At 39.5% G+C, this 25,141-nt stretch overlaps 1 protein-coding gene across 1 annotated transcript; it reads left to right on the top strand.

Annotated features, from left to right (window-relative positions):
- The first annotated feature begins 12,446 nt into the window (after positions 1 to 12,446).
- pfdn4 (prefoldin subunit 4) lies at positions 12,447 to 16,228 on the top strand. Its single transcript, XM_080535339.1, has 4 exons — positions 12,447 to 12,486; positions 13,247 to 13,354; positions 13,447 to 13,587; positions 15,276 to 16,228. Exons 1-4 carry the CDS (start codon positions 12,460 to 12,462, stop codon positions 15,405 to 15,407), a joined length of 408 nt encoding a protein of 135 aa, XP_080391465.1. The 5' UTR covers positions 12,447 to 12,459; the 3' UTR covers positions 15,408 to 16,228.
- The last annotated feature ends 8,913 nt before the right edge of the window (positions 16,229 to 25,141 follow it).

Genomic DNA, 25,141 nt, shown 5'->3' with positions numbered 1-25,141 from the left:
TGAATTCATCATCAGGTTAATTATGAATGAACTTGTCTACTTGTCTAAAAGGTGTACATTTCAATGTCCTCTGCTAGGATTTAATATTTATAGAGAGACAATGCTTTCCTATTATGACCAACTGGCTGTCTGGCATTAAACACGTCATTATTTCCTATCAGTATAGGTATGCAAGTGCAATTCCTCTTTGCCAAAGGAGTTCCTGATTGATATGACCAATGCAATGCTAGGATCATTCCATTAGCTGCAACTGTTTGGTTCTAGCCAATGATGAATGTAACAATCGCCTAACAGCAGATAGGTGACTTCAAACAACTTTCACCTCACATTTGTGAAAGTGCTAATATTAATAATAATGATACCTACTACCATTTTCCAAGTCCTCGGAAGAGATGACCGCATGAACATTAAATCCTTCATTTTGGTGCTTCTCAAGACCTTGCCTAGCCTATGACAAACAATATTATTGGTGTCAGTTCCCCACATATTACAGTAGTTAATCAATCAAAATAACACACACAACATACAGTAGGCTAATGTAAATAACACTACTGTACCTTCATTTGATTTGTTATGGTATGTGATATTGTAATGAAAATCACCACCATTCTTAGTTGTCTGTATACCGGTAATTGGATATTCTTTACAAGTATATGGCTAGAATTTAGCTTTCACAATGAGACAATGCTCATTTATCATTAAGGCTTGGTTCCAGTCAACTGAACAAGATCTGTTCAACCGGAACCCGGATCTGTTCAACCTGTTACAACTTTGCCCCCCCTTGAGGCCCTGTTTAAAAGTAGGGCTTTGGGGATGGCCAGGAAGATCATGGCTGACCCCGCACACCCAGGACACGGTCTCTTCGCCCCGCTCCCCTCAGGCAGGAGGGTGCGGTCCCTAAAAACTGTGAAGGCCCGACATGCACACAGCTTTTTCCCCACAGCCATCCGGCTCCTAAATGCCGCTGCCCCCCCCCCCCCCCTTAGGGTTGTTGTGTGTTGATGTTTCATTAATTAATGTAATGTTTTATTGTTTTATTTATTTTTATTACCATTTAAAAGTTGCAGGTATAATACATTAATTTGTAAGTATTGTTGTTATTTTAATCATTATTAATCATTATCGTGATATAGAAAAGAAAGGAAATAATACTAAATAATGAAAAATAAAATAATCAAACAAATAACTACTATGTAACTACATAGTTTATACTAGCCATTAGTTGCCCCATAACCTTTAAGGTTGTTTTAGTGGCTCAGTGGGGGAAATAAGTATTGAACACATCAACATTTGTCCAGTAAATGTATTTCCAATGAGCCTATTCAAGTGAAATTTGCACCAGACTTTGGTATTAACTCAAACGATCCAGACAAAAAATCGTTGTAAAGTCCGTTGTAAAGTCCATATGTAAATAAAGTTATGTGGAATAAAGTGGAATGAAACAGGAAAAAAGTATTGAAAACACTAAGAAAAGCAGTACACCACAGCAAGGAAAGGCAAGGAAACAAACTGAAACCGTAACTAATTAGGAGGCAACTCTACCTTCAATCTGTGCTAATTAATGTCAGCTGGGTTAGAATATATTGATGGGCTATAAAAGGTTTTTTTGTTACCAAGGTGCCACACAACAAACATCTAATGATGGGTAAAAGCAAAGAGCTGTCTCAAGACCTTCGCAACCAGATTGGTGCAAAACAGGAAAATGGAATTTTGAAATATGCAGACATATAGCACAACTTCTGAATCTTCTGAAGCTCCATTGGGGGCATTATCTGTAAGTGGAAGCAACATCACTCCACCATCAACCGGCCACACACACAAGATCCTCGCAAGATTTCTGATCAAGGAGTCAGAAGGATACTTTGAAGAATAGCCACAGAGCCACGGACCACTAGGAAAGAGCTCCAGAAAGACTTGGAGGCAGCAGGTACAACTGTGACAGAAAGGACAGTAGGCAATGCACTCCACCACCATGGCCTCTGTGCACGCTCAGCCCGCAAGACTCAACTACTGAAAAAAATACACATTGTAGCTTGTTTAAGGTTTACCAAACAAGATGAGACCAAAATTGACTTTTTTGGCTGTCACACAACACACCATGTTTGGAGGAGAAATGGCACTGCACATCACCCGAATAACACTATACCAACAGTCAAGTTTGGAGGTGGAAGTAACATGGTGTGGGGCTGTTTCTCCTCTCGTGGTACTGGCAGACTTCATATCATTGAAGGAACAATGAATGGAGCCATGTACAGAGAGATTCTTGAGATGAACCTGCTGCCATCCACCAGGATGCTGAGGATGTGGGTAGACCTTCCAGCAGGACGATCCAAAGCATACAGCAAAGGAAACTCGCAATTGGTTTCAGAGAAAGAAAATTCACTTGTTGGAATGGCCCAGTCAATCACCTGACTTAAACCCAATTGAACATTTGTGGAAGCATCTGAAGATCCAGATTCACAAGAGAGCCCCCCACAATCTTCAAGATTTAAAGACAATCTGTGTAAAGGAATGGACCAAAATCACACCTGAATACTGCGGGCGAAGTATTGAATTAATTTCAGTTAGTGTGTTCAATACTTTTTTCCTGTTTCATTCCACTTTATTGCACATAACTTTATTTACATATGGACTTTAATGTTTAGATTTGTTGTCTGGATTGTTTGAGTTAATACCAAAGTCTGGTGCAAATTTCACTTGAATAGGCTCATTGGAAATACATTTACTGGACAAAATGTTGATGTGTTCAATACTTATTTCCCCCACTGTAGAAATTTGGCAAAATACCTTAAACAGGTTACAATTGATTGAACAAAAACTATTCACTTTGAGTTAGTTTTTTGTTGTGTTGTTGTGATTGCATGTTTCAGGCCATTGATAAAGGAGTTTACAATGACTTACTTTTTATACTTTTTACACTTTATTTGTAGCACACAGAGTTGCATTAAAGATAGACTCAGTCTACTATATTCAATTACAATGATATAGAAAAGAAAAACATACCTAAATGTTTAAACAGCTTTAAATAATGTTAAATAATATAACTTCTCAAATGTCTTGTTTGTTTTCAGTGTTGAAAGAATCACTCAAATCGTCTGGGTTTTCAGACTGATCTGATTCAAATTGATCTGTGTTTTCTGCCTCAGATGGCTCAGTGTCCACTTCTACCACCATGGTAGAATCGACATACTAGGTTTTCCATTTTCAATCATCTCAGTGGTCTCCTCTGTTGTGTTTTCAGGTGTAGGAGTAGTTTCAGTTGAAGTGATGTCCACCTCCTCCACAGCAACAATGCTCTCCTCTACTGTCTCCTCCACTATTTGATCAACAGTGGGCTTTGTATCCATGCTGACAGGGATTTCTTCATTAGATCCAGATTTTGGCTCGACACTTGCCTCTTCAATACGAGAATCACCTTTAACACACTCGTTCTTCAACACCACCTGAGCGGTCATCTCCTCTTCAAGAGGGCTGACACAGACCTCCACAATCACCTCAACTTCAATCTGTCCCAATTCTTCTGGGACACCAAGAGGGACCTCAGGCTCTGTTACCTCCAACTCCACAGGTAAAACTTTACTGTTATCCTGTAGATCCTCAGCTGGGCTTTCTTCAACTGTGACTTCATCCTCAATGGCAGGGGTTTCTTCATGACCTTCAACACACTCCACCTCCTCCTTAGGGCTGGTTTCTTCTTCGAGAGGGCTGACACTCTCCTCCACAACCTCTTCAGCATTGATGGGGCTTGTTTCAGGTTCCTCAGCTGTGGTTTCTGACTCCACATCTGCCACTGCATCTGTTGGCTCTACAGAAGATTCCTCTTGTTCTTTCTCTCTTACTGTTGTGTTTTCAGTCAGGGTGACGTCTGATTCCTCTGTAATTGTGACCTCTGCAATCACCTCAACATCAGTCTGCCATGATTCTTCCGGGACATCAACAGAAACCTCAGCCTCCGTTACCTCCAACTCCACAGGTAAAACTTTACTGTTATCCTGTACATCCTCAGCTGGGCTTTCTTCAACTGTGACTTTATCAGCAATGGCAGGGGTTACTTCATGAACTTCAAAACACTTCACCAGCTCCTGAAGGCAGGAAGTGATGTCCACCTCCTCCACGGCAACAATGCTCTCCTCTACTGTCTCCTCCACTATTTGATCAACAGTGGGCTTTGTATCCATGCTGACAGGGATTTCTTCATTAGATCCAGATTTTGGCTCGACGCTTGCCTCTTCAATACGAGAATCACCTTTAACACACTCATTCTTCAACACCACCTGAGCGGTCATCTCCTCTTCAAGAGGGCTGACACAGACCTCCACAATCACCTCAACTTCAATCTGTCCCAATTCTTCTGGGACACCAAGAGGGACCTCAGGCTCTGTTACCTCCAACTCCACAGGTAAAACTTTACTGTTATCCTGTAGATCCTCAGCTGGGCTTTCTTCAACTGTGACTTTATCAGCAATGGCAGGGGTTTCTTCATGAACTTCAAAACACTTCACCAGCTCCTGAAGGCAGGAAGTGATGTCCACCTCCTCCACAGCAACAATGCTCTCCTCTACTGTCTCCTCCACTATTTGATCAACAGTGGGCTTTGTATCCATGCTGACAGGGATTTCTTCATTAGATCCAGATTTTGGCTCGACACTTGCCTCTTCAATACGAGAATCACCTTTAACACACTCGTTCTTCAACACCACCTGAGCGGTCATCTCCTCTTCAAGAGGGCTGACACAGACCTCCACAATCACCTCAACTTCAATCTGTCCCAATTCTTCTGGGACACCAAGAGGGACCTCAGGCTCTGTTACCTCCAACTCCACAGGTAAAACTTTACTGTTATCCTGTAGATCCTCAGCTGGGCTTTCTTCAACTGTGACTTTATCAGCAATGGCAGGGGTTTCTTCATGAACTTCAAAACACTTCACCAGCTCCTGAAGGCTAGTTTCTTCTTCGATAGAGCTGACAATCTCCTCCACAACCTCTTCATCATTGATGGGGCTAGATTCGGGTTCCTCAGCTGTGGTTTCGGACTCCACATCAGCCAGTCCATCTGCGATCTCTACCGAAGTTTCCTCCTGTTCTCCCTTGGTTACTGTTGTGTTTTCAGTCAGGGTGCCGTCTGATTCCTCTGTAATTGTGACCTCTGAAATCACCTCAACATCAGTTGGCCATGATTCGTCTGGGATATCCTGTACATCCTCAGCTGTGCTTTCTTCAACGGTGACTTCATCATGATTGGCAGGGGTTTCTTCATGACCTTCAACACAATCCACCATCTCTTCAACACCAGGTTCCTTATTGGCTTTTGACTCCACAGGGACCTCGGCTTCCGTTACCTCCAACTCCACAGGTACAACTTTACTGTTATCTTGTGAATCCTCAGCTGGGCTTTCTTCAACTGTGACTTCATCCTCAATGGCAGGGGTTTCTTCATGACCTTCAACACACTCCACCTCCTCCTTAGGGCTAGTTTCTTCTTCGAGAGGGCTGACACTCTCCTCCACAACCTCTTCAGCATTGATGGGGCTTGTTTCAGGTTCCTCAGCTGTGGCTTCTGACTCCACATCTGCCATTGCATCTGTTGGCTCTACAGAAGTTCCCTCTTGTTCTTTCTCTCTTACTGTTGTGTTTTCAGTCAGGGTGACGTCTGATTCCTCTGTAATTGTGACCTCTGCAATCGCCTCAACTTCAGTCTGCCATGATTCTTCTGGGACATCAACAGAAACCTCAGCCTCTGTTACCTCCAACTCCACAGGTGAGACTTCACTGATATCCTGTACATCCTCAGCTGGGCTTTCTTCAACTGTGACTTCATCAACAATGGCAATGGTTTCTTCATCACCTCCAATACACTCCACCATCTCTTCAACACCAAGTTCCTCAGAAGCTTCTGACTCCACAACAGCCACTTCAGAAACATCTATGAGGTCTTTCACTTCAGCTAGGCCAGTGTTTTCAGGTTCCTCCAATTGTTCAGTGTCAGTGACTGTTATTATCACTTCAACCTCAATGAATTCTTCTGGGACATGTACAGGGACCTCAGAGTATGTTACTTTTAGCTCCACTGCCTCTGGTTCCATTCCTCCCTCTATTGTGGTGGAGTCATCTCCAACACACACATCAGGCTCTTCAGAAGGCGCAGCATCTTCAGAAATATTGTCCTCTTCTTTTTGAGTTTCCTCTTGTGCCTCTGTTGGGGTTGTGTCTTCAGACTCTGGAGCAGTTGATTCAGACCCCACTCCACACATTGCCTCTTCATGTGCTGGTTCAGTCTGTGTAGATGTTTCGACTTCTTCTTCATAGTGCAATATTTCAAAGTCAGAGGATGATGCCAAGGAAATGATGTCTTCCCTGGTGGCATCCAATCCAGTATTTTTTGCTAGGTCCCCGTTCATGAGACATGACATGATGTCTTCCAGACATGACTCCTATGTAATAAGAATCAACATTCATGGTTACAAGACCTGGTGTACAGTACAGGCCAAAAGTTTGGATACACCTTCTCATTCAATGCGTTTCCTTTATTTTCATGACTATTTGGTACATTGCAGATTCTCACTGAAGGCATCAAAACTATGAATGAACACATAGGAATTATGTATTTAACAATAAAGTGTGAAATAACTCTGAAAAATATGTCTTATATTTTAGATTCCTCAAAGTAGCCACCCTTTGCTTTTTTGTTGTTAATAAAATATATAATAATAATATTTAATATAATATGTGTTAATAATAATATGTTATTATATATACGTATATATTTAATATTATTATTATATATTTTATTAACAACAACAAATATATATTTTATTAACAACAAAAAAGCAAAGGGTGGCTACTTTGAGGAATCTAAAATATAAGACATATTTAGAGTTATTTCACACTTTTTTGTTAAGTACATCATTCCACATGTGTTCATTCATAGTTTTGATGCCTTCAGTGAGAATCTACAATGTAAATAGTCATGAAAATAAAGGAAACACATTGAATGAGAAGGTGTGTCCAAACTTTTGGCCTGTACTGTATATGTTTCATGCATTGGAAATGTGAAGAATGGCCACAAAATCACAACAACTTATAACATGATCATTTGACAATGGCTTGTTATAACATAGTAATAAAGCTGAGTAGTTGTAGTTTTTACAAAAGTGGAGAGAGGAACATTCCCTGTTCCATTTGTGTTATGGCAAAAACTACTCAATTAAATTATCATGTAGCTAAAAAGCAATTACTTTTTTAAATTCCTATTAACCATATGTTCTTACCATGTAATAGCTAGAGTAAGTATGGTGTTATTACACAGATATAAGAACAATGTAATGTGAAGAGGAACTAATGGTAACCCTACATGTGTGGATCATGAATGAAGTACTTACAGATTGGATGGCATCAGTTTCTGTCACAGGAGCTGTCTGATCTTTGGTGGAACTCTCCTCCACTGTCTCCTCCACCGTCTCCTCCACCGTCTCCTCCACTGTCTCCTCCACCGTCTCCTCTTTTGGTGTAGCTTCCTTTTTCTTCTTGAAAAGTTTGGCAAAGAAGTTCAACTTTCCCTCTGAAGTTTCCTTGGGTTCTTCTTTTTGGAGAGTTGGATCAGGGTGGAGGATGGTTTGAGGTTCCTCTGTATTTTGGTTCTCTTGTCTCTCTTCCACCTTCTCAATGACAAGCTGATCCTCTGGCCTGTCAAAGTGATTATTAGCACGGCCCTCTACCTCATCCAACCCTGGGTCTGTGGTGATTAGTGGCTCACTTTTCTGCTGCACTGCAACTTCACTGACAACTGCAAGTGAGAGAATGGCCAATTATTTGGTGTGGAAGGAAATAGTGAATTTATCATCAGGTTAATTGTGAATGAACTTGTCTACTTGTCTAAAAGGTGTCAATTTCAATGTCCTCTGCTATGATTTAATATTTGTAGACAGACAATGCTTTCCTATTATTACCAACTGGCTGTCTGGCATTAAACACGTCATTATTTCCTATCAGTCTGATTCCATTATTGTCAGTGCAAGTTAAATCTCTCATTATACATGTAGGTAATCTAATAAGGTACTGGAGACAGATACTGTGAAACAAAGATAACTTAACCTGTTATGGAAATATTGGCAGTACAGACTCAACTAGTACAAAATCAATATTATCTCTTTGGAAAACGATCCTCAAATGGTGTTGTGAATACTAGTACATGACTGTTGATACAGTGTGACAAAACAAAATACACAAGGATAGATCAAACAGCTGTTCCTCATCCATGTCTGAGGATACGCCTATAGTTTACATTGTAGTTTGGTACACTATCCAATACACCTACTGTATGTCATGCTACTGTATTTACTGAGAATTATGAGACTTATAAACTGATCCAAGTCCAAGTCCAAACAATGAAAAAATTAAGAAGTACTTTCATGTCATTTAACTTATCTACTGTATTGAGAAATGGCTAAAACAACAAGGGGGACATAGAGGAGCTGCATCTCTTTGGTTCTAGCCAATGATGAATGTAACAATAGCCTAACAGCAGATGGGTGACATCAACCAACTTTCACCTCACTTTAGTGAAAGTGATCATTTTAATAATAATAATACCTACCACCATTTTCCAAGTCCTCGGAAGAGATGACTGCATAACCATTCAATCCTCCAAGACCTTCCTCAGCCTATGACAAACAATATTGTTGGTGTCAGTTTCCCACATATTAGGGTTGTTCATCAATCAACATAACACACACAACATACAGTAGGCTAATGTAAAGAACACTATTGTACCTTAGTTTGAGTGTCCTTCTTCTTAGAATTCCGATTGCCCATCTTGATCACAGTTGATACCTTCAGAAATAGGTGACCCAGTGCCATATGTGAGTTAGATTTGCATAGTTTGGAAATGTTTGTGTGGTTAGGAGGTACAGTATATCCCTCGTGTGTCAAATAAAGATGTGTTCCCTGTCACTTTGTAGCAATTATTGTAAAACATCCACCTTTATATTAGCCGATAATTGCCACATCAGAGCAGGATCAATATCCACCTTTATATTAGCCGATAATTGCCACATCAGAGCAGGATCAATAGAAATGTGATGATATAAAGAATAGCAATAAACCACTCAACGTGAAAACGTTCATAAACAAGTAAAACAAACATACACAACAGCATATTTGATTTGGTTATAAAGAATACAAATGTACTAATATTCATCCTGAATAAACTAACATTTGAAGCAGAGCTAATAGTATAGTATAGTTTGTGTGATTATTATTTCTTACCTTACCTTATGCCACCTAGAAGATAGATCTCACAGCTCCAGCTCAGAAGTTAGTGTGGACTACTGTAGGTATCCTTCTGTAGTATTCCAGTCACTGGGGAAGTGAATCCGAGCTGCCTTCCAATCCGATAAACTGTGTATATATACCTTAAGTGCCTAGCTCTTCTTTTTAAGAGGCGGAGCTGTCAGTCACTAATCAAGGGGATATCTTCACTCCAATAACAATGATCAATCTCGCAACTGTTGGAGCATCTTTGATTAATGCTAATCTCCTCAGTTCTATGAGAATGTAGTTCTATGAAGCTTTACTTTATCACATCATTATAATATCTGAGTCAGAGAAGCCCTGAGAAACTCCAGAGGGTGGGGAACTTGCTGAGTAAGGTGTGGCTGGGAAGAAACAGGATGTGTGTGTATGACACACATGGCTCAGGTAAACAGCATTTCTTATTAGTTTAGTGTGGCACTCATCCAAACACATGACAGATGGATACTACACCGTGTTCTCTGAAAGCTGCTTGGCACAGCGTATCAAACAACAAAGAAATCGATGTAGAATTAGACACAGGGACTTATATTAACTTGATGTCTTTTCATAACTGATGTGATTATGAATAAAGACAGAAGACCACCAAACAAATCCACTATAATGTATTTAGATAGGACATCATATGTAGTTATTTATTTGATTTACTTTGTGGATCATTGACCATGTCTGTAGCAATGCAATACAGTACATCACTGTCAATCAACATAGACAAAGGGTTCTGTAATCCAATCATCAATGGACTGTAGGCGTAGATTACTGTCGTGAAGATCAATTAATCAGGCAAATTGACACAGAGGTGCTCCAGGAAATAACTATCAATAGACTAAGATTGCCATCCAGACTGAGTGTATTACAAAAGATGCATAAGAAACTAAACTGAATACTGAATACCCTGAATACTGAATACCCTAATAAAACAATAAAAAAGTGCAAAATACTTCTCAAACCAATCCCAAGTTACCTTAAAAAGAACATAGCTCAGTTAAATTAAAACACAGATGGGATCCCAAACAAACTCAGTCAAACAATGACAACATAAAAAAAGAAAAAAAAGAATGTTGTCCTTGGTAACTTTTCAATATTGTGGTACAGTTCTGTGGGAATAATACTGCCACTTGTGAGACATTTTCTTTCAGCTGTGAGTGGCCATGAACAATACACAGACTTTTCAGAATTCCATGGTGTTACTGGAGACATGCCTTATCACTCCCACTACCGTGGCTGAATAAATCTTTGAAAACGTAACCTTTTAAGAATGAGCTTTGTGAATTCACCATACTGTAAGGCTGAAATAAAAATGTGTATTGTCATGAAAACTCACTATCGTGTACGTTCAGGTATGTTCATGTGAATAGAAAATACAGAGAAACACCAGTTACCATAAAATAATAATAATAATAATAATAATACATTGAAATAACAATTGAACTCTTAAATAGACATGTTGAATCTCCCTGAAAATATATAACAATAACAGGAACATTATATCAGAATAATTAATCACAAATCTACCTACTGAATATGTCAGTGTCATGTGTGAAAATACATAGAATTCGCTAGATACAATGTCACATTGTATATGTTGGGGGTGGTAGTTGGATTCCCCAGTGGTTGCACTGTGAACTTTGATTGACATCATGCAAGGCAGGCTTGGGACAGGACACAGATGGGTGACCTCAAACAACCCATATTCATTATAACACTATACCACCAAAGCATTTCAAACATCAAAATATGTTGTCTTGTTGGGGGGGGGGGGGGGGGGGGGGGGGCAAGAAAATGTCTTAACGAGTGCTCTTCTAGTGGAGTAAACGTGATACAGTGTCCTATAAGGTGCACTTACAATGGTCTAAATTTGATGTTCCATATGGGTGCCCTTCCAATGGAAAAGGGTGCCGTTATGAAGTGCCCTCTATGCCGCACCTACATGACAGTGTCCCAAAGGGTGCCCTTTTATGAAGATAGATATGGGACTAAACCCTTTCCAATAGAGAAAATGGGTTGCAGTGTTCAATAAGGTACTCCTACAGGTGAGAAAGCATGATGAAGTGCCAATTAGGTGCTCCTCTAATGGAGAAGTGCCCCTCCAGTGGATAAAATGTGATGCAGGGATGTAAAGGGTGTCCATACATGCATGAGAATGTGGGGAAGGTTAATGAATGCCCCACCATTGGAGAAAATGCCATGTCGGTGCCCTTACAATGTTAATAGTTCCCTCTGTGTTTTACTTATGGAGGTGTTTGTGAAATAAACCATAAAGGTTTATTATTCCCTATGTTGTTTTATCATAGAGGTGTGGTTTAATCTGCATGTTGGTGGGGGTCCCTTGTCATGCAGTAGGTGCTCTTTTTATTTCCTCGCCCCTGCCCGAGTCTGCCACTGATATGCACTCTATAAGTTTACATGTCAATAAACATACAGGCTAAGAACATCTTACTGTACAAGAGGGAAGCTTTGAGGCATCCCATAAGCAGTTGTCTTCAATGGTTCAATGTAATCATATGATGGATCATGTGCTATGCTCTCTGAACACACCTTACCGTAGGCTTATGTGTATAATTTTTGTCAACTATAATATTTACTTGTGAATCTTCGTTACATAAATCTGAGTGAGAAGCAAATAGCCCTGACTGTAACGGCTCATGCATTCAGCCAATATTTAAACTTGGGAGCAGCTCTGTTTGTGTTTGGAATATTTACATAGCAAAAGTTCCGGTTCCTCCAGTCACGTGTTGTGCAATTGTTCTTTGGAATGCTTGGCATATATCCTACAGTCAGGTCAAAGCAATATTTATTATGTCTCTATAGTTCACACAGAGGCTCTTTCACCTTTTAAACAATGCTTTGGCATGGAATTTATCTTTTGGACCAGGCAAAAGGGTGTCAAAATGAGATGATCCCCTTGAATACCTAAGGCATGGCGTTATTTTAAACTATAGTGTGTATAGTTTGCATTGTATGCGAACAAATAAATAGGCTTAAAAATGTGCATAATGAATCAAATTGCTGACCCTGAGAGCAGTATGCTCTGACTCATTGCATGCAAAATCCGACAATGCGCCAGGTGGCGGTAATGAGTGGTTAGGCTACCCAACGTCTCATCTTGCAAATCTAATCCACAGAAGAAGAAGCCAACGTGTTCTGAAGATGGCAGCCACCATGAAGAAGACCGTTGTAAGCAAGCATCTCATTGAATGAGTCACATTCGCCTCTACACAGACACACACACAGTTTGCTCAGTATTTTTAGAACGCACTTCACCTGCAATTGTTGTTGTAAACAAAAGTGATAAAATAGATCAAATACATTGGGAATCACACATCTGACATATGTGGGCTAGCTGAGAGGTGTGGCTAGCTAGCAGCTTGCTACCGAAATAATTCACCATGTTTGATATAGCCTATTAGTCGTGATTTGGGCCTTTGCTATGTCCTAAATGAACATGTATATCAGAAGTGGTATCTCGAAATGACAGCTTAGACTAGAGTAAAGCAGGGACTAGACTAGCTTGCCTAGCTTTTCAATTTAGCAGCAGTTGCCATCTGAGAATCTTTAGTCAGGATTTCCTGTCAGATCAATAGTTAAGATTCCTGAATATTTCTCCCATGAGAGCTCAAAAAGGCTACTCTTAATTGGTATTTGGATAACTAGCTGCTTGCTGTGTTGATTTATATTCATGTTTCATCATTATTATTATTATTATTATTAATAATAATAATGAATTTATTTTGTGCATAACTCCTCAGTACTCAATGACACTGACAATAAGAATAGATAGATACATAAAAAGTGAAGCAAAAGTACTGTCAGTAAAACAACAATACAAATAGTTAAAGTAAGTTTAAAAGATGGATTTTGAGGGAAAGTCTGAAGGAGGAGGCGTCCTGGATTCTTTTATGTGAGAGTGTTAACCTTCTTGATTTCTCCTTCTCAGGCTGTTGAAGATGTCAATGTGACATTTGAAGACCAACAGAAGATTAACAAGTTTGCAAGAAACACAAATCGAATGACTGAATTTAAAGATGAAATAGAGGCCAAGAAAGTAAGAATTGTTGATATGTTGGTGTTATGTGATCTGGTGTTCGTGTGATGTCACTGATTCAGACAACTACAATAATCTACTTCTGCCTCCAGAAATCTCTCCAGAACCTGCAGGACGCTAGTGATGACATCATGATGTTTGATGATGACGCTCTCCTTGTCCCGTATCAAATCGGTGATGTCTTCATCAGCCACACCCAAGAGGAGACGCAAGAGATGCTAGAGGCTGCAAAGGTATGTTGTATGGTGCAGTAACATTTGCATTGATCTGAAAAACACTAGTTCCCCAGTTCTGATGACAGTTAATTCAACCCAAACTTAAACCGTCTTTGATAAAGCTTCGTGTGTAATGCAGAACCTTCTTCCCCGGATGAACAGGGCATGTACGCCTTGGTATGTTTTTTGGTATATGAAATCCAAGACAATGTGTGCTCTTTTGACTACAGTTCTAAGTTAATTATTATTATATTATTACCGGTATTAATTATACAGTGGCCTCCGTAAGTATTGGGGGAAAAGAAGGATGTTTTCTTCTTTGGTTCTATACTACTATACTAACAGTTAATGTAAATATGCTCAGCTTGAATTCAATGTTATTTTTGTTCAGATTGCTTTCACCATTTAGAAATTACAGCATGACCGTTTAAAGTTCCCATATTATACTCTTTTGCAACAAGTTAATATAGGTCTCAGATTTTAGGCATGCTAAAGGCATTCTAGCATGCCTCTATACGTCTATTTTTCAGTCCTGTTCTCGATGGGCTGTTTCTGTGTCTAGCAAATGCAAATGAGCTGCTGCTCCCCACCCCCCACTCTGGAACTGGTTGTGGCTTTCCAGCCGTGCGTCCTTGATACCATGGTTCATTTATTCAATCAGTTATTAAAGAAGAAACTCATTACACAGAACATTTTACTTCGAGTGTACCATAATATGCTAACTTGTTTTTACTAGGTAAATGCTTTTGGTATGTCACATATTATGTGACATACCAAAAGCTTAAAATGCAGCATAAAGTCCCGGCATTTACCTAGTAAGTCTCAGTGTTCGCACTGGAAACTCAATGTGAGATTATGTGACTGCAACAGGAGAGACTGAGGGCTGTTGACAGTATTCATATTGGAGCTGCAGTAGTGCCACTAATACTAGTATTACAGTAATGCTAAGTGTGTCTGTGGATCAGAATGGTCGTATTACCCACACTGCCCAGCTACTACAGCTTTATGGTGTGAGCAAATTAGCTACTGGGAGCTAATCAAAGTAACACAACGTTTCCAAGCGAAAGAATTCCTGCAGTTAGACCATTTTTTTTCTCACAAGTGTATCCTTAAACTAATACCGTAAACGTTATTGTGGATCCTGTAGCCGTGGGCAGAGATACTCAGATGGGGAGCAGTATAATTTTAATGAGACCCCACTTTATGTAGGATTGTGCGAGTCTGAATGACTTGTTCAATCACATGTTTTCTAAAATAGACAGCCCACAAAAAACTGACTGGGTTGTTTTATTTCAGAAAAAGTGAGCTTTTCATAATATGGGACCTTTAAGCATGACATTTCAAACATGCTGTCTTAGGGTTCATTGTCTTGGGTTTTGGTTAAAAATTAGCTACAACAATTAGCTCTTGTCCAGATAAACAGAACCAGAGTGTGGACATTTGTCCTTGTTCATACACTCCTTTCAGGGTAATGTAATTTTGTACTAATTTCTAAATATTGAAACCAAAAAGACCGAAAAGAACATTGAGTTAAAGCTGAGAATCTCTACTTTAAACTCATAGTAACTGTGTGATTTCAATGAAACAGGGCATTATGGAGGGCATTGTATATCCTTTTGAGTTAACCTCTGAAGTCGTAAGTAATCTTCAGGGCCTGATGTGAGTAACATGCCATCCTTCTTAAACCTATGTTGTTCCACCCACAGGAAGGTCTGGAGCAGGAGGTTAAAGAACTAGAAGGGCGGGTTTCAGCAATACAGCAAGTGTTAGCTGATCTGAAGGTCCAGCTTTATGCCAAGTTTGGGAACAACATTAACCTGGAGGCAGATGAGAGCTGAGTGCTGCCATGGACAACCCCTCCTCACATGGACAGCCCCTCCTCAAATGGACAACCCCTCCTCACATGGACTCGTCATTCAGCTCACATATCAGACCCACAACGTGCCCACAAGATGTTTGCCAAACCAACCACAGTTTTTTCCATTATAGAATCTGACAGTCTGCACCTCCTCTTGTCTCTGTGGGATGTGTGTCTTAAGACCCTCAGTCCCCTTCTCATTATAAACTTGATTATGCCGGAATTCACTGCATATGTTTACCACTCGTATGCTCTTATATAATCTGTACTGTGTACGTCTGTACTCATGTCTGGTATCCTCGAGAAATATAAGAATTTTGGGACATAAAATAACTGGGCAAGAAAGTTAATTAAAATGATTGGAGATTGAATTAAAGCTAATGTTATCCCATTTCTATTGGTCATGTTAAGTTATGTATGTTAAGTGTAGTATGTTTGTATGTCAACTCATGATGTCTGTTTCTCAGATGCTGGGAAATGTAAACCAACACATTTTCATCGTTGTTTTGGGACAAAAAGTAGTAGGGCAAGAAATATAATTGAAGTACTTGATTGGAGATTGAATAAAGACACCATTATCCCATTTCAATTGGACATGTTAGGTATTTTGTATTCTGTTACTTTGTAACAATGAGTCTTTAGTTAATAGGATAGTATAATCTGCTTTATTTGGCATTAAAGTGTTGAAGAATGCCACACTTTTTTGAGTCAGACCCTACCTAATCTATTTTTGTCTGATTAACCATATGTCAATATTTCTGTAGAAAATAGATTGTAATCCTGCACAACTGAGAGCAGAGCACAAACATGAATAATTATGGGAGAGAAATAATATTCAGATGTACTGTATAATACAAAGCACCATTACTCTTGAGATTTTCTAAGAATACAAAGAATAAGTAACAATGACTGCAACCTCTAATGAGTTTGAAGTAGATTATCATTCTGGATTACAAAATGCAGAGGCAGAGTGAAGAATTGATATATGAATAAATAAAGGGTTGCCATGATGTCTCAGCAAATCTTCAAAAGTGTATCCAAAATCACTTAGTCATGCTCTGTGATCTTATATACAAGATAAGATTATTAGCAATCAGAATATAGTGGCTTTATATTGGAATCAAACAGTGATTAAATAAAAGCCATAATGCCCCCCGGTATTGACGGTAACATAATAACAAGAGTGGCAGATGCATAGTGGCATAATGGCTGATACATAGGGTTATGATGTTGTGTATACAGTATTTGGCCAATGATGGGTACCAGGCTACAGGATGTTGTAAAGGGTGTTCTACTGTATACAGTACTAAATTAATCAAGGTGATAAACAGATCAAATCAGGTGAGAAAGGTTGAATCTAATCTAATCTCATTTACAGACAGTACAGTAGCTCAGACAAATAAAATAATAAACAAAGAATACATAGAACCTCATTAAAGTATGCCTTCAAGTGTGGCAGGCCGCTTGAGCTAATAAAACATTAGTGGAGAGTTTTGAAGTTCTAGCAGACACCTCTGGAGGATAGAGATCTCAATTAACCAGTTCCTCCGCTCCGCCCCATGGGCTTCCTGTTCAACATTCAGCACTGAGATTAAGAGGAGCTCCGCCCACGTGAGCATGCCTCCTCTATGCACAGTTTGTTAAACCCTGGCTCAGAGGAACACATGGAAATGCCTGGATTTATTTCCCAGGTGGCCTTGTTGTCGGCTCTCTCTCTTTTTCTTTCTCTCTCTCTCTCTCTCTCTCTCTCTCTCTCTCTCTCTCTCTCTCTCTCTCTCTCTCTCTCTCTCTCTCTCTCTCTCTCTCTCTCTCTCTCTCTCTCTCTCTCTCTCTCTCTCTCTCTCTCTCTCTCTCTCTCTCTCTCTCTCTCTCTCTCTCTCTCTCCTGACCCTCCCCCTCCCTGTACTTGTAATTATTAGTTGTGAAATGCAGATGTATAATTGTCATTGCAGGTCTGCGTTCAGGCAGGGCCAGTTTGTTGTCAGACCTATAGCTCACTAATTAAGATGTAAGTTAGGCCCACAAATAGTCATGTTTACAACTACAACTAACTGGTACTCTAACCCATAGTGATGACAGTAAGTAAGTAAGTACTGTACCAATTAGTTGTTAAATTAATTCAACCTTTGTTGTAACAGCAGACTCTGTCCATAAGGTGTCTCTGTCTCTCTATGAATACAAGCACCACAGTCACTCAATACCTCTCCGACTTCTCTTTCTTTCATGTCAGCACAGCAGACAACTTTCTGTTCTAAATCTAGATGAAAGACATGTAAAATCACTGTACATTGATCCCTCCAAAATGCAAAGTCTCAATTATAGAGATAAAGAGGTGTATCCAAGACAGCAAGCTGAATAATTTAAAGAGAAGAGGGGGTAGCACATATTATCTACAGCTGCTCTGTTCTCCTGTAGACACAGAGGGGATTGTCCTGGTCTAGATTTATGACAGTTTCACAACACCTAAACTGCTTCTCAATCCCACATCGTCCTCCCACTGTACTTATCTTGACAAGCTACAGTAACAGTGAAATGAGTCTGATACTATGCAGTGATATGTACCATGCTGTAGGCTTTTTGTTGTGTTCCTTTGTGAGTTTGCGCACACCTCATAATTTTAGAGAACAATGTTGGGAGAAATTGCTCACAACTTCAGTACTGTATGTACTACATACATCTAAATGTCATGAAAATAAACCACCCCCAGTTTGAATAATTCTTCACCATGGAGTCCTCAGATAATTGACTAGTGTAGCTGTGAGGGTGATGTATTAAGACTCCGTGGTTCTCACAGACTATAGGCGGCAGGTTGCATGCTATTCCATTCATATTCTGTATTCCATTGTGAGGGATATGGTCTTAATATAATGCAGTTGATATTATTGTATTTTATATTCACAACTCTGATTATACTTTATTATGGTGGCCCAGAAGGGCAAATCAATGTGTTTGAGTTGTATGATTGTATTTTATTGTTATTTCCTATTTGAAAAATAAAAGGAGCATTTATTAGAAGAAAAACAAAACGTCTGGGTTCATATTTGTGAATAAGAGTCTATCACTCACAAATGGATTATGTTAGTGGAGCCTCTCATTAAAGATGACAAAATCCTTGATTTGAAAGTAGCCACTTGATTTGAAAGTAGTACCACTTTTTCTGTGGTAAAATAAAAAGTGCATAAAACTGATTGCTCATTGTAATAGCTGAAACAAGAGACTATATATCCTGTAAGGACCTTAGTTTTGACAGTTCAAGTGTAAGAGATTATGGGGGTATGTAAGTAAGTGACAGCAAGGGGATTTAGGAAATATTATGAGCCTTAACCTAAAATACACAGAGCAAGATGAAGTGAAGCAGAGAGCAACTCCAGGGGGACCAAATACACAATAACTGGGAATCAACAATGTGAATATGTTGAATATGGAATGATTCAGGATGCGGCAAAAGGGGACGTCGCTCAAAGTCCAGATGGACCATAAGCTTAAGAATAATTATTGCCTGAGACTTTTGAGATGAATTAATTTGCCGATAATTACATTTCCATCACTTCCCATGGCCGGGGGCCGCAGGATTTCTCCTCCTCTATCAGCTCTCTGTGTAAAGTGATATTAGCTGGCTGTAGGGATAGATTCTCTGTGTCATTCATTTCATTACCGTCCATCTCAATGATGGCCTAAGACAATAAGAGCATACTAAACCACTGTGATGGTTTATATAGCAACATACTGTATCAGGTTCATAGCCTGAAAACATACAGTCCATGTGATGGCTACCTGAAGTAAGCAACTGTACAGCTGATTGTGTCAAATGTCATAGGAACAGTTCCATGCAAACAAGATAAAAGTCATGTTAGAATATATTATTTCAATACATAGAAATATGAGTATTCAAACTTGAAACATGCACAAACTAGGCCTACTGTTGCGCCTCACATTTCCATATCCACACAGCACAATGCACCAAATACCTCACCAAATTAAATACATTGGAATGCCTCCAATTGTTTCAATGAATATCATTACCTAAGGCTGGGTGGAAAAGACCTTGGTTATGCCGACACATCCAAGGGTTTTGAATACAATTTGAAGTATATTAAATGCTTTTCTAGAAAGTGATGGAAAACAGTATTTGCATGGAAAAGGTTTGACACTAGACCCCAGTGGAACTGTAAGGGCAATTATCTGGTACAACCAATTAATGGTAAACCAGGTTACAGTGTGTGGATAAATATCTTAAGTGAAATTCAGTTCTAGAGAGGTTTGTATGATGATCTGTGTTGTATGATTGCTTTAATCGTGTTGCATCGTGTGCATTTAAAGATTCTTGCCCCTCGTCTCCTGGATTGAACGTAATACCCAATTCGTAAAATTGGAAGAATTATTATGAATTTTGTTGTCATCATTGGTCAACACCAAACCAAAAGGGATAAAATAAATAATTGTAAAAGAGTTCCATCAAAGTATATTGGTACTCATCATAATTACAGTAATCAGGACAGAAAAACATTGTTGAGTTTGAAAGAATTTCAAATGACTACAATTATGAATAATTTTACCAAGGTATTCTTCTCCTTTCAATCACCACTGGTTTGCACTGAAGCCTGTTGTCAATGTCCTCTGACAGATGATGTCATTGCTTTATCTGACGTATTGTAAGACAATTATCCTGACATAGATATTGCCCCTGCACTGCAGTTTATATATTCTACTATCTGTGCCTTACTGCCTTTTTCAATACATCTATGTATTATTATATCCATTTATTGGTCTTGACAGCCCAATGGGGTTGGGCTGGCAAATGGGATTTTGATAAGACCCCAAATACATCTAATCAGATCACTAGGTCACCTCATTATGGCTTACTATAAAAAGTGCACTGAGTGAGGGTGATATCCGATTACTATGACAGCAGAGTTGACTGAGATGTAATGCTGATTACAGTATAGACAAAGTGTCTATTACAGTGTCACTGTAATATATGTAGTGACCTATTGATCAACTATGTACCCGAACAGTCCCAATTTAATTTGTGTAATAACAACAACTATTCAATTGTGTTACTTGCAGTATAGTTTCTAAATTACAGTATGTGGCTATCCTGTTACCAGAGTTACTCAAATTATGAGAGACAGTTAGCATACAGTATGGGTTAGGCTACTAAAGCTGGTAATGTTGTTAGCTATGCTAAATTCTTTGGTGATAGGATTATGGGGGATGCAAGTATACTAGTTTGTTACAAGTTCTACCTTTCCTTCCTGATCCTTCATCATGATAATCACCTCATTTTGCAGGAGGTGATTAGTGCATCTCACAATGAGTTGTAGGCTACTATACTCTCATACTGTGCAGTAGGTTATATACAGTATCTAATTCTGTTTTTCTGGTCTCTGGAGATGATCTTTAAACCTATTGGATATGGCACTCACTGTTACCTCCAGGGAAAGAGTTACAGCAAAGCAATGAATGTTTAATTGACCTTTACATACAGTACTTTGAAAGCTGAGAAATGCATTCTCCATAAGATATATCCCTCTAGAGAAGTTTGAGGTATAAAGAAGAAGACTTTATGATTTGTCCTATAGGTATTGTAACAGTTACTGTATGTGAAGTATTTAGATACACCCAGAGGTTTGATGCCCTCTTTGCACCAAAATGCACTAAATCCATATTGTCAAATGGATCTCTAAGAACGTTTGTGGAATGCATTTAACTCTGAGGAGTCAGTACTGTACAGTACCTGTCTGTGTCTAGGAAGTAAAGGTGATTGTGCTGCATAGGACTACCATTCTGTTATTCTGAAGGCCATTGAAACACTCTTCTGAAAATAAGAAATAGCGGGTAGAATACTGAGTAGAAAACGAATAGCTTAACCAAGAACAATGGACACAACATGGGCAAAGTCAGAGTGACGGATCAACAAAATCACGAGTATAGTCAGGTATTTAGTATTGGCTCAGCCTGGTGTCTTCTCAACAAAATATAGCAAACTTTTGAGTTTGGCCATGGTAGTTCCAAGAAAGGGATATGAAAGATAAATGCTATCCACCGCGTCATCGGTTTTGCATGTATTGTCACATACCTATGCATTGTTGTATTTCATATGCAATCTTGATTATTATTATTTATTTATTTTTAAACCATAGATGACCATGTGAAAATACTGAAAGGCCTTGTGACCTCAATATTCAAAAACATCTGACAAAATGATGCAACAGCTGCTGCCTCATCTGCTTTTCTAATTATAATTTCAGTTTATTAAAAATGGAGGGACGCTGTCCTAATTGGCTTAAATAGATTCACACCTTCTATGAGTCATACCCGGAAACTTTACTTTACTATGAATGATGCAACTGTGATGTCGTGCTTCATAACACACAGTCAGAAATATGGCATGACATGTGTACAAAAGAAATGATTGATTTTTCGAAGGCCAGGTAGATTTTCAGACTGTAAAAGAAAAAGGTTCTTTGTTCAGTGCCTGCTTTTTAATTTCGATTCCAAAATTGTTCTCGGCTACTTTCTTGTTTAAAGGTAAATAATTGCATTCGTTATGCATACTGCAGACTGGGTCTGCATTTTTGATGCATGTCTTATCAGCTAGAAGCAATTCATGTAAGGAAATATATAATGCTGAAATAATCCTTTTCCCAAACCAATTCTGGGACACAATTTAGCAGAATCCTTTTAAGATTCCACTCTCAGTCTCCATATGGGTTCCATTATAAAGGCACACTGCCATTAATGGATAATAAATAACTTCCCATCACAATAACACTATACTTCCCCAACAATCTAGCAGTTTTAGACTACTTTAATCTGATTTGAAGTAAAAGGTGGGCAGTTCCTCAGTTTGTGTTGCATTAGTGTGGGACTGGTGTGGGAAGGAAAAGAAAGATACTGTATTGGCATCTGTGTTATGAAACATTGGGTAGAAAATGTGCTGAAAAATAATGGCATACAACAACAAAAAATATTAATAAATTTAAATGAATGAACCCTGATCCTGTACAACAATTACCACATTAGCTGGGGATGGATAGTCTAGTGAGACACAGTCAGGGACCTTGAGAGGCTTCCTATTTAAGCGGTGTTAAAGCTGGTGTCAGGTTATGTCAAGGTGTCAAAGCTATGGTTTACGTTGAGGCTGGAGATGGAGCTATACAATTGTTTTGGTCTGGGTTGGAGATCATAGTAGTGTTGGAGATAGGAGGTTATGTGTATGGTTTTCATGACGAGATTGAGTGTAGTTAGGTCTACACACTGGTCACTCACCTCACTAGTCAATATGGGTTTCAGCTGTGCTGTTTGCCCACCTGGGGTGATTAAGACCTGCTAGCCCAGTGCTTCAGTTGAAGTCAAGCTACTATGAGGATAATACCTCTGGTTACTTCCTGCTACTGGTCTGAGTGTTTTCCTCTTAGTTTCTTTCTGTATTGGTCTGGTTTCTACGGCCCTAAAATGGCTGCCCAATGTCTGGTCATAGAGTTGCTATACATTAATGAACACAAAGATCTCACTCTTGAGAAAGCTGCAGTCCTTGCAGATGAGTTTGTGTTTGAGTTTTGTTAACATTTTCACAACAAGTACCAATCCCTACACAAAAAACCCCCACTTCAGACACTTCATGTCAAAAGCCGGGGGGGGGGGGGCAGCAAAATAATGCAGCCATTTTGTCAATACTGGAAGGCTGTATGATGACATACTACTATTGCTGCTACCCACTATTGTTGTTGTGTTCCTACTGCTTTTAATTAATATTATTACTTCATTGCATTGTTGAGGAGCTAGCTTGCCCTAAGCATTTAATTTCACTGTCTAAGGCTGTATTATGTATAGACGAATAAACTTTGATTTGATTTTATGTGTTTTGTCTTAAATTGAAGCAGAAAAATAAGAGAGAAAGTGTGTTGCTCTGATGCAATGAATGCAATGATTTGACCGGTGGGAAAGTCCTGCCAAATCTCCAGTGTGTGCTGTTATACATGATCATCTAAGAAGATTTCTGAAAGCAACTCTGCCTGGAGGAGGATGTCAATGATCCCACCATGTTTGATCTGTCTGAGATGTTTATGTGTTATCCTGAGACATCTACTATCCCCCTGTACTGTTTCTCCTGAGACATCTACTACCCCATGTACTGTTTCTCCTGAGACATCTACTACCCCATGTACTGTTTCTCCTGAACCATCTACTACCCCCCTGTACTGTTTCTCCTGAGACATCTACTACCCCCTGTACTGTCCCTCCTGAGACATCTACTATCCCCCTGTACTGTTTCTCCTGAGACATCTACTATCCCCCTGTACTGTTTCTCCTGAGACATCTACTATCCCCCTGTACTGTTTCTCCTGAGACATCTACTATCCCCCTGTACTGTTTCTCCTGAGACATCTACTATCCCCCTGTACTGTTTCTCCTGAGACATCTACTATCCCCCTGTACTGTTTCTCCTGAGACATCTACTACCCCCTGTACTGTTTCTCCTGAGACATCTACTACCCCCCCTGTACTGTCCCTCCTGAGACATCTACTATCCCCCTGTACTTTTTCTCCTGAGACATCTACTATCCCCCTGTACTGTTTCTCAGTCCTGAGACATCTACTACCCCCCTGTACTGTGTCTCCTGTGACATCTACTATCTCCCTGTACTGTTTCTCCTGAGACATCTACTACCCCCCTGTACTGTTTCTCCTGAACCATCTACTACCCCCCTGTACTGTTCCTCCTGTGACATCTACTACGCCACCATACTGTTTCTCTTTTTTGTTTTTTTAAGCACGGCCATTGACAATGGACTCTGAATTGAGCTTAGTTCACTTTTTCCTACTAAAGACTGATGGATAGATGATTCACTTACTTAGTCAAATGTATTTGTAAGTCGCTTTGGAATAAGGCGTCTACCAAAAAAACAAAAAATGTAATCCTGACTTTGGTAAACCTCCTGAATTGATCTCTCTTTTGAAACCTCACAGGTGAGCAAGTTGGTACAGTAATGTCAATACTGTCAATGTAATACAGGTCAATGTTTTATATATACATCTCTAACGACGGCAGAGCACGACAACCACGCCAGCTGCAGTGAGTCTATTTCACTTTTTCTCTGGATCTGCACTCGCCTGGTTTGCATCCTACCTGGCCGATCGCTCTCAACATCGCTGTCATCTCCACGAGCCCTCACCACTGGACTCCATCCAAGGGCCCTTACTGTACTCCCTAGCAAATGTGACACGGTCTGGTAAAAAGATGTTGTCAATCTTCAAGTCGTGCAAATGAGCAAAAACCTTCTTCTTTTGAATGTGCTTTAAGTTTTTTGGCATATTACTAAAGTTAAAGTGTTGAAGAGCCCACTCAAGAGCCCACCTTTCAGATTTCAATGTATGACACATCATTTGAAAGCTTATCTGGAAAAAACTGAAAAATGTGCCTAGTTGAGGCCTTTTTTTTACCAAATCCTGTCACAAATCTCTTGGCTCTGTATGAAAAACCTCATATGAAAAACCTCATATGGTTTCTCCTATGCAGATGTCAATCAAACCTCCCCCCCGCCCCTCTGACTCAAAGGTGGCGACACGTGTCTCTGCGTGTCTTGCAGACTTTTCTGCTTGGATGTCAGCCCACCACCTCAAGCTCAACCTTAATAAGACTGAGCTGCTCTTCCTCCCTGTAAAATCCTGCCTTCTCCCAGACATCTCCATCACAGTAGAGAACTCTAC

The sequence above is a fragment of the Nansenia antarctica genome, assembly GCF_963989245.1.
Source record: "Nansenia antarctica genome assembly, chromosome: 6".
NCBI classification, from domain to species: Eukaryota; Metazoa; Chordata; class Actinopteri; order Argentiniformes; family Microstomatidae; genus Nansenia; species Nansenia antarctica.
The sequence above is the reverse complement of the archived record's forward strand: the minus strand, read 5'-3'. Positions and strand labels throughout refer to the sequence as shown.

Coding starts and splice junctions, on each gene's coding strand:
- pfdn4 (XM_080535339.1), top strand. CDS start 12,460: ATGGCAGCCACCATGAAGAAGACCGTT. Junction 12,487..13,246: donor CCACCATGAAGAAGACCGTT/GTAAGCAAGCAT, acceptor TCTCCTTCTCAG/GCTGTTGAAGATGTCAATGT. Junction 13,588..15,275: donor AGATGCTAGAGGCTGCAAAG/GTATGTTGTATG, acceptor TTCCACCCACAG/GAAGGTCTGGAGCAGGAGGT.